General features: G+C 37.7%; 1 protein-coding gene across 2 annotated transcripts in view; it reads right to left on the bottom strand.

Moving 5' to 3' along the window:
* PTPN2 (protein tyrosine phosphatase non-receptor type 2) overlaps nt 1-11,253 on the bottom strand; it is a 29,893-nt gene that overhangs the window by 5,014 nt on the left and 13,626 nt on the right. For both annotated transcript variants that reach the window (XM_005486723.4, XM_005486722.4), the window contains exons 6-8: nt 5,635-5,844; nt 4,152-4,310; nt 1,544-1,734 (exon numbers count right to left, since the gene is read on the bottom strand). In XM_005486723.4, coding sequence (XP_005486780.2) covers nt 1,544-1,734; nt 4,152-4,310; nt 5,635-5,844 — 560 coding nt within the window. The remainder of the gene's footprint in view (nt 1-1,543; nt 1,735-4,151; nt 4,311-5,634; nt 5,845-11,253) is intronic.

Below are 11,253 nucleotides of genomic sequence, written 5' to 3'. Positions count from 1 at the left end.
CTTAAAAAGAAAAAAAGGTGACTCTTACACTGAAGAACAGGAAAAAAGGCTATTATAATATTAAAACAAACCTCTTTCCAACACTCCAAATAGTTAACCCAGCAGCAGCATACAGCAGCAGTATATAAAATCCAAACCAAGCAATCTTCCTTGTAGAGAGTTTCAGATAGCGAAGCCCCACAAATAAGTAAATGACAGATGTAAAGATGTACACGGTACTTAATCTACAAGTTCGACAGAGAACAGAATTAGTTAAGTTATCTGAGCTGAGTCTTCCACCCCTGTCTGGGCCCCATTTGGTAGCTGAGATGTTTTGTGTGGAGGCTGCCTTTACATGCAGTGCCAGGTACCACGTGCAAGTGTCCCAGTATTTACAAGGGTGCCTCCACTGCAGAGTTCACAGCAGCCTCAACGATACACTGACTCCAACCCCTACTCACAGCTGCATGCAGGATTAATGGTACTCATCTCAGGATGCAAACCAGATCCTGATACAGGACACACCATAAACCAAGTCCTGTGTGTTACACTAACAGCACAACCTTGTAATTTATATCTCCAAAGTGCCCTCGAAATCTCTAAGACAGCATAACTGACACAAAAACCAACTTCGATTGACTTCTAACGTACAAGCCCCTCTTGTGAGGGGCTCCTTCAAACAACTACAGAACTGTGGTCATTCTCTCTCAAAACACTCATGAAGACACAGGAAGAAACTCATGGGGGCATTTATTTAGCTGTTTTTATAAAAGCTGTTATATTAGCTGTTATTATAACAGCATTAACCGTTATTCTGCAATTCCAGCCTATCTACACTTAACTGCTGTGTCTCATCTCAGGCTGCAGCCCTTTGGGACACACCCTGCCTCCTTCTGTGCACCACATGGCTCCGCTTGGCACAGCCCTGACCCAGTTTCTGGATCTGTGGCTATGGATCAACATGTGGCAACCCACATGTGGGAAGGCCCAAGTGACACCGTGCCTCCCAGCTGAGGCATCAGCGCTCCTGAGGGAAAGACAAATTCACCTGACACAGCTAAACCACAGGAACCTGCTCACAGCAGGCAGATTTAACATGAACAGAGGCTAATACACGGTTCCAGAGATACAATTTCAACCACAACACAGCAAGTGGTATGTGATACCACTCCTTTGTGTTTCTGAGGAACCGTGTAATTTTTGAAACATAGGTCAACGTTGCATTTAAAAATCAGTATGAAATACTGGACAATTTCAGGACCTCATTCACACTTCACAGTGGAGTTCACTGACAATCTGTTAAGAAAATTATTTCAAAGTGTGAGGTCTAGCTGCTTCAGTTAGAGACATTAACTTTTCTTCTCTTGACTTCTGAATAATAAAACCAAATCACAAGGAATCACTGAGGTGGTATTTTTAAAATCATTAAATAAGACAGTCAAATACCACCTGTTCTCCCTTGCTACTACAGAAAGATCTTGAATGTTTTTACAATAAGCAAAGCAGCCTAATAATTCAGCCTTCTGAGTGTATCTGCCTTTTAAAGTTTCATTATCTTGCCTACTTTTCAACGTTCCCATCTACGATATCTTGAACCTTAGTGGACAGGTCAGGGTTTATTTTCTCCATCTGATCATTGTTCTCCAGGCCTATGCTGTTCCCATTGTACTTCTCTGTGGTTATTTTGGTTGGGCGTGGAGGAGACTGCTCAGAACTTGGCGCTTGGTCCTCCTTAGAGAGCTCCTTCCACCGTTCCTGAAAACAAGCAGAACACATTTCAAACATTCCCCTAATATTAAAGGGCTCCCTTGCCAACATGTCTTCCAAAAGAACAGTCACAGAAGTAGATTAAAAGAACTACCAGATCAAGAAAAAAGTTTGCTAGATGAAGAAATAAAGTTAGGTCAAGATGTGTCTTCAACAACTATCAATGATCCTTTTTTCTATATTTCCAGGATGGTGCTTCAAAGGCATGAGGCCTCTAACCTTCAGGGTTTGTACTGTCCACAGCAGCTCCACAATTAGGAAGCATTATGTCCTATAAAATCCTGCACTGTCCTGCACTTCCCATGTCCCTCTACTTGCTACAGGCCTGTGCTGTGCTCTTACCTTTTACGGCTTCAAAATACAGCAAGACCTTGTATACAAGAACTGCCTAAAAAGAGAGAACTGGGAAAATTTAACTTAGAGTTATCTATGCCAGAGTCATGGCCTATTATTTCACTTAGTGGCCCATTAGCCCAGAGATCTGCAGCATCATAAAACAGTTATTCATCTTGTTTTGAGAAGTAATCTGAAATCAGATGGAATAAAAAAAGGCATTGGACATAAACCTGTTTTGCTAGATCTCTGTCCTAATGATAAACAGTCTGAAGAACTAATTGCTACAACAAAATTTCATGCAGAAAAGAAGCCTAGAAAGTGCACAGGAAGGAAAAGAATCAGCCCTAAAAACCAATCATTTTTCTCACACGAATCAGCCAGTGCCTACAGAGACATAGAATACCTTGTAGGAAAAAAAATCAGTTACTTTTAGAAGTCTATGATAAAGCAGATGAACTGAAAATTGAATCTTCTCAAACCAAGCAATAGACTCCTGTCTATTGAATGATTTCAAGACTGCTGGCCTAAACTAAATATCAAAGTGATATAAAAAATCAGCTACTTATAAATGGACTGCTGGCAAAATGAGTTTTAACAATGAACTGACTCCTCCATTAAAATCTAAAGTTGTGTTTGCACAGTTTACTGCCTTCCAAAATCCAAGGAGACATCAGAGATGGACATTTGGCTAATGTTAAATAAGAGAGGCATTCAATAACTTCAAGCCCTCTCCATCACTAGCAGAGAGAAATGAACACCTCTCACACTCTGAAGAGTCAACCACTCCTCATGGAATAAAAATGACCTAGCTGACCTTGAAGGAGAAATGTGCTTTTTTGAGCACTGCCAATTGATTTTCTGCATATATTGCCAAGGCCTAAAGAGAGAAGCATCAGGACAAATGCCTTGCACTGCAGGAAACACTGATTTAAGGAAGATCATCAGAACAATCGTAACAAGAAAAAGAGAACAAAAGAGAAGTGTGCCTTCCTAGGCATTTTCTTACTATGAATAAATAACACACTTGAACATGACAAGCAGTATTCTGAGTTGACAATGCTCACTTGTATCCAGAAGTAAGAAATCCTGTGATCTAGATGGGTAAGTATTGGAACCAGAGCTGCTCACTTTGGAGCATGGCTTTCAAAAAAAGCCAAGCAGAAAAATATTACTAGACACAATACCTCATACCACCAGAAAACGCTTCCATAAAATGAAGAGACTAAACTGCTGTTAGCATTAGAAAGAATCATGAAGTCTTCTAGACATCTGGCACAGGTACCAGACCAGCAGCACACCATCTAGGTGTTGATTAGCAGTAGTGTAAAATTATTTCTTTATTTACACAGCAAGTCAAGAAACATTTGTTAAAGGGAAGAATCAGACCACTACCAATACCACAAAGAAAGGAAATGTGTTTTAGCTTATCTGCCCTTTTCATGATTTCAAGAAATCAACAAAATAAAAGAGCCCTAGCATATGAAAGCAGAATTAAATGTGTTTCAAAGCCTCTCCTCCCATTTCTCCCTCCCACCCAGGCTAGCCACTTAAGGCAGTGCAAGCTGCACTGATAAAACAGTGAGATTCGGTAATCTCTTTGCACCCAAAATCATTATACTTGGCTAGATTGTACTAACTCTAACACAAATTTTAAAGGCTATGAAGAAACAAGGCAACTTTACAAATAAATATTATCTGTAGCATCAGGCAACTTATCTGCTAGGAAAATAGCAAAGAAATTCTAAAACAGATCCTTGCTATCTTCAAAGTGACACTGGGCATTACCTTGCCTTTTTGGTAATGAAAATATCAATTGAACCATTTTTTTCTTTAAATGTTTGGACAGACAAATTATTTTCATATTTTATCTAAGAGGGGATGTATACACAGGGTCAAAAGTTTAGTTTGATAGAAGGCACTGAACAGATACCCTTTGATACCTCCTAGGCATCTAATGAAAAAGGTTAATCATTTAGATCTCATAAAATTACATGTTTTAAAATACTCTGGAGCTTATTTTTAACTACTGTTGCAATCTGCTGTTCAAATACATGGAGCTAAATATTTACCTGTATAGTTGAATCCCCCATTATAAATTTTGCTCCTTCTATTACAGCCATATATGAAAACCTTAGTTGATCAGGAGTCTGAATAAGTCCCATTCGATATTTTCTCATATCCAGTAATACCTTCTTAATATCTACAGAAAATGGGTCTTTTTTCTCCATCTGTAAAGCAAGTTACATTGAAAGTGTCAATGGTATATAAAAATAATTACAAGTAAAAATTAATCATTAAATTAAATCTAAAATCTAATTTGTCCATATTATGCTTCCATTAGTTATAAGGAAGATTAACATCTCAAATTATTTCTAATTTGTTTTTGAAGGAAAAATGCAAACCATCTAATGAAAACTTACTATGAACAAATCAAGGATAGTATATTAAACAAATAAACTGTACCCTAACATTAAGCCTTAAAATTAAGACATATAGATATGTTCAATTTTTTTCAGGCTTGTATTTGGACTTTGAAATAGGACTATAAGAATCAGAGCTGTAAAGTAATATTTCCTACTGCTTCTGAACAGAACAGAATTCAGATTGACTGATTATGGCAGAAGTTTCTTTATGTAAAGCAGAACCTCAAACCCAAGCAATGCACACACTTGTCCCCACATTACATTCACAGGGTGTTTCTGAAGTACATTTCCATCAAAACATACCTCTATGCTTTTCAAAATGCATAAAACCAAAGAAAAATTGAAGTAAAAAAAACCAACAAAAAAAGTAAGTTGAGAGGATCTAATCACACCAGAAAATGTGTCTCTTGTAATTCAATTGAAATTCTATTTCAGTTAAATCTGTCCTTATCACTATTACCAAGCACAAAGAGAAAACTCTGTGCCCGGACTTTCAAGTCCAATAAAATTTTTAATTTATTTAAAATATTTTTTAACATTCATGGTTCACTCATGTCATGAGCAATTACAGATGATGCAGTTCACTATAAGCAAACAATCTATACATCCCTGTGGCACTGGAACTGGCTGCCAAGCCCCATTACCCAGAGGGCTGCACAGCAGGGGAAATTCAGAATTAGGAGCATGCCTGAGTTCTCATCCTAGTTCTGATAACAATAACAATTTTCTGTACACTTAAAAAGGCCCTGGAGAAAAAGACTTACAGATTCAATCATCTCAATATATATTCACAAGCTTTTTTCATATGGAAAAAACAACCAATCCTCAACCTTTTCTAAGCATATCTTACGTAAAAGGAAAAGAATGTTTACAATTTACTTTCCAGGAAGCTTTGAGAATATATAATTGTCCTGGGGTACTCCAAGAGGAATTTGTAAATATCAAGAGCTGTGGTTTTGCCATCAAAATATGTGAGGAAAAAAAAAGCATGATGTCTTAATTTAAATTTCCACTGGAATGTCATTAACTTCAATGTTTTTATAGCCTTCTGAGCAGAAAGCCCATATTGGGAAGGTTGGCAGGGTGTCAGGACAAGGGAAGGGGTGACAGAGAGAATGCAAACACTTACCAGAACAAGACAAGTATCTACTAATGAAAACGTGCCGGAACGTCCTATTCCCGCACTGCAGTGAACAACTGCAGGTCCGTGCTCGGGGCTCAGTGAACCAGATTCTCTGACTTTAAACAGGAAGTTCAGGAATGAAGCTGGGGATTCAGGAACTCCAAAGTCTGGCCACGTAGTATAATGAAAATGAGAGATCATCCTGGACTCACCACTCTAGAAGTGAAAACAAATAATAAACACTAGAACTAGAAAGGATTCCTCTTTGGCTCAGTTAGTGCTCACTCTCCCAAGCTCAATCAACAGCTCTTGTCTATTTTAAACCTCCCATTAAGACAAACAACCCAGTAACTTGCTTCAAGCTGGATGACAACCAACAGTGCACACTGAAGCAGTTTTATCTGAGTTGGTCATTTTCTCCTTTGCAATTATTACCACACGTGAGTTTTTTCTTTTTTTCCTTCTTCTTCTTCTCAAACTTCCAATATTATGTTTGGTTTGCTTTACTATTTACTCCCAAATGTCCTACTCCCAATAATGCAGTTCAATGTCTGACAGCAGTTACTAGACAGCTAGAATTAACATGACTGAAATAACCCATGTCAGCATTGTGCACACTCTGCACTTTGCTTCAAGCTAGCTGTAATGCCAAGAGGTATTACATCTCCTGTACACTAACCACATTACTGAGAGCAGCAGGAAGCGTTCCTTCCTGGAAAAGGCTATAAAACCCATACAGCAGCAGGATGTCCAGCAGGACTTCTGCTGGACATTTTCTATCTTTTTTAAGTCAAAAAGGGGGATTCCAAAATCATACAGCTGCTTTAGAACCACTCTGTTAGAGCTTCTATCCTAACTCAACCATCTAACTGCAAGTGCTGAAATGAAAGCAAGAGAGTATGTATATAAAATTTGGATCACAATTTTATGGAACTCACTTCAGACCTGCTGTTAAGTGCTGCTCCTTGCCATGGTGATTCTGATTTTAGCTCAGAAATTTTATACACGTTCAGTTACTTTTTAAAATTTATTAATTCAGTTATTTCATTTTTTATTAATTCATCTATAATTTATGACTTCAGTTATTTAATTTTTCACATACACTGACATCTACATAGATCTTGGCAAAGTTTGAACACAAAAGGATTTAAAATCAATGTATTCCACAAAAGGTATTCTTCTTCTTCAGCAACAGTAAAATATAGCCATGAATTAAAATAAATTCTACTGTTCTTCATGTGCTCAGTCTGTTTCTACTTCCTGTGAGAGACAATTTATGAAATTCCTTTGTGAAACTAAAAGAATTCACTTCGTGGTTTCTGCAGTAACAAAAATAAGTCTCCCAACTTGTCTTTTGCCTTCAATGCCCAATACTGCAAGACTGCCAACACTTTCACAGAAAACAATGGATATTAACACAAGTCCAGTCACTCTCAGATGCACAGCTATCTTCCAGAAATATTTTGTCTTTTGGCTAGGTGCCCAACAAGGACAATAAAGTGTGATCTACAATATTGGGAAAACAAGTTTACGTTAAGATTTCATAGGGAAAAAAAGGAGTATCAGGCCCCAAACTGTATAAATATACTGGGACTTCCCCTTATCTGAGCAAAGATTAAAGAGTTTGCATTTGCTCTCCTACTGCTCTTCTGTACCTAGTTTTTCAAGTAGCAAGTTAACTCACAAATGAACTGAATGACCTGTTTAAAAATTATGAAGCAGACACATTTTTCATAAGAAATCTCTAAGTAACACTTAAGCAATTTCCTCAATTTCTAAGAAAAACAATTCATCACTTTAAAAACAAAACTAAGAGAAAAACTAGAGAGGTGAGCTAAATGCACATGCTAAGTAAAGGCTGAAGTTGTTTCTAGATGATCTCTGTAGGTAGCAATTGATATTCCCTACTTCAACATTCTGAAAGCATCCCTTACACCTCAAGAAGGTAAAAATGCCTTTTTCTGTCACCTCAAGAAAGGTGACCTGTGGGGTTTGTTTGTGTGGGCTTTTGTTTGGTTAGGGGGGGTTCTTTTGTGTGGGTTTTTTACCCCTAACAAGCACTGGCATCTTCTGCCTGAAGAAAAAGAACAAAGTATGTATGGCTAAGTGTGACCCTACTTATATACTAATCTGAAATAGTTATTTGTAAAAGAGAAATGAAACAGCGCTGTTGTACGTCATTCTGCTGTAACCCACAGAACTACATTTTTCCTTCCTTTCTTGTATGGAGGCTTTATCCATCCCATGATTTTCCAACCCTTCAGCTCATTCTAGAAATACATATTCTCTTCATCACTCTTCAAGAGCCCCACTGCGAGGCACTGGAACCAGCTGGTCATCTTTGAATTTGCAGCCTCTAATCCTACAGCCAAATCCCATTTGGGTATTTCAAAGCTCCCACACTGCTCTTAAACAGAATGGCTCTTTCAAGTGGTGCTTGGCAGCCAGGCTGTACAGCTGAAACACTGCCTTTGTGAGGATCTGTACCACCCTTTCTCAAACAGCTCCCAGTCACTGAGCCACACAGCACTTCCATGAAGTGACGTGGGACTGTTACGAGAAGAGGTCTGGCTTTTTGATTCGCAACTCTTGATGGACAAAAAGTCAAATTTAAATAACAACTAATTTGATTTGAAGTGTTACCAGGAAACTAGCAAATCTCTTCAAATAAAAACCCCTGGACTTCAAAGACTCAGGCAGTGCTATAAAATTTTATATGTAATACACAAGGGATATAACATAGAAATATTATATATTTCTGCATGGTAACTGAAAACCAGCTAGTTCTACGGTAACCACAATGCAATTTTCCAAGATTTATTCCCTAAAACTAGCTACCAAAACCAAGAAAATCCTTGAATGACCATGGGACAAAACTATTTTGGTTAAATTACTCAAACTGTGGAAGTTTTATGAACTATTGGGATAAGTTTTCTATAAATAACCAAGATAGCTAAACCTGATGAACTTGCAAAGACAGACACCACTCTGCACAGCGCTGCACCGACTACTGGAAACATCAACAGCATAATCAAAAGATGATCAAAGGACAAGCTCCAAGTTACAGAGATCCACATGAGGACTTGAACATAACAGGAATGTAGATTAACTTCCAGCAAAACAAGCCTTGCCATAACCTTTTTACAGTGACTATCCAATCACTCCAAACAAAAAGGAGCAAAAATCTTCAGAGTAACTTCAGGTAGTTCAGTCACATGAGAGTTTGAACATGAACAAAGCACTACCAAAATGCTCAAAGGTGAAGTTGGTGCCTTCAGGGTCAAGTAAAAATCAAAAAGGGAATAACAAAACAATGCTGGTCTGTTATGTTTCACACACTGCTGATAAAAGCCATAATCAAAGTGCTACTGAAAGGGTCAAATACATGGAGACATAAAACACCTACAACGCTACAGTGGTTCCATATTTAATGAACTTGCCTTAAGTTCATTAACAACTAATTTGATCATATAAAAATGAAAAGGCATCCTCTAATGGCAATATTCTACAAACTGAAATTCAAAATCATAAATCAACTTCTACCAGAGTCTCCTCTATTTGCTCATTCATGATGGCCAAAATGTTTTCCAAAATTTAAATAAAAATGGCCTTGAGGACAAGGGGGACAAATAATTATCAGAAACATTCTGGTTCATCCACAGGATCAGCTAAGCAGCCTTGCATTACCTTAATCTGACAGTCACAGCCACACAGAAGCTTTGTACTAAGTTGAGAATCCATTTTACTAACGGGTTTTTCCAAATATTTGCTATTTGTAGAAGACCCAAGATTCCACTAGAGATTTATTAACAGTCCTCACTCTAAAGTATCACCCCACCAGTGTCACATCAAATTTAGTTCATTTGTCCTAGTCCTTTCTCCACCAACAAGTATTTTCTTCGCAAACCTCTCCTACTGCTGTATTCTTACTTCCAGAAACCCAGGCTGAGATACATTCAGAAAGCTTCCTTCTGCAATATCAAATTCCACTGCTCTTTTTCCTTATCCAAGCAATCCCTGTCTTCCCTGAAGATCTGATGTTCATTTGCCCTTGCATAGTTTGTCTGAATTAGTCTGTACCTGAAACTACTGAAAACAAAGTTTCTTTCTCTAAAGACCAATACAAAAAGTTGTGACATTAAGGAATAAAAAAGCTAAAAGCAACAATAAAGAATAATAGAAAAATACATATTCAACACAAGGTGGAGTCTTTCCCAAGTTAGATATCAGTATCTAACAATTCTCCTGCAGCATTTGGCAAAGGTTATTTTACAGATTTAACAGGCTCTCATACACCTTGCTATGACTTCTCCAGTAAGCTGGGCGACTTTGCTTCAAACCACAGCCATTCAACAGCTTCACTCATAAATTATTATAAAATTTTAACATGAGCACATTATCTTTCTTCTCCTTTATTTTCCAAGGGGCACTGGTTGGTGGAAGCCTTCACAGTAAGTCTCTATTAAGGGACAGTTCTGATAACTGAACTATTCCAGTAGAAAGCAGTACTCAACTTTCAGAAAAGCTGACAACTGATACCACCAAACCCATGGAAGATACGAAATGAACCGTGGTGGAAAAGCAGCTTCAAATACCTGCATTCTAAAATGCAGATTGGGTCAGGCAAAAAAATAAGCAAATTCAAAAATGATCACCAGCAAAACAAAGAACATTAGGCATCTTTTGGAAAGTTACCAATAAACACCATTTTCTCTCCATTTTCTCTGTGCTAGCCCTAAGAACAAAATTTTCCTGTAACAGATGTAAAAGAAAAAAAATCAAACCAACAAATACCTGGATACAATCCTGAGAAAGAACAGCCCCAAATCCCACTTGTATTTCTAAGCAATCTTTAACACAAGCAACAAAACCAACCAACCAACTACTCAGAGGTTGTTTCATTGGTAACCACATAAACACTTGACTCTTCATATACCCATATTTTGTTTATCTCTTAAAGAAATTTGCTGCAGTAAGACAAACTTAATGGAGCTCAGAATGCTTGCATTATAAAGACAACCTTGGTTCTCTCTGTTTTCAAGGAAATACTTAATTTTAAGTATTCTGGGCATTCAGAGTATATTTTGTTCATGAGTCATCCTATATTCCAGGCATTGAGTGGCTAAATGTCTTACACTGCCTCCACCAAAGGCCCCTGCAGAATAACTTACATAAACACAGTTAAGCTCACATTTCAACTTACTGTGAATAGCCAGTTCCCACAAGTTTTATGGTATAATTATCAAATTCTTACAAAACGCTGCACATAACATTGACAGTTTTAGACTAGAAACTATGCAGCTTTTTTTGCTTGAGGAACCAAGTATGTTCTGCTTCTCCTACAAAAATTATGTGTTGGAGTTCATGTTCATGGAGCCTTACCAGAGTGTTACAGATATAAAATAAAAATTCATTACAGAAAGATTGGTATTTGTGAAACTGATTTATATCACTGTCCTGGGTTTGCCATCTTAAACCAGGACAATGACACACAAGAAACTCTGTACAGTGCTGACAGGTCTGCACTGCTGGTCCAAAACAAACCCAGAAATTTAAGTGCTCAATATCTCCAACCCGAAAGTCTATTAAAGTATACACTGTGCTGTTCCCTGAGGCATTTCTGCA

Source organism: Zonotrichia albicollis, chromosome 1 (assembly GCF_047830755.1).
Source record: "Zonotrichia albicollis isolate bZonAlb1 chromosome 1, bZonAlb1.hap1, whole genome shotgun sequence".
In the NCBI taxonomy this organism is placed as follows: Eukaryota; Metazoa; Chordata; class Aves; order Passeriformes; family Passerellidae; genus Zonotrichia; species Zonotrichia albicollis.
The sequence above is the reverse complement of the archived record's forward strand: the minus strand, read 5'-3'. Positions and strand labels throughout refer to the sequence as shown.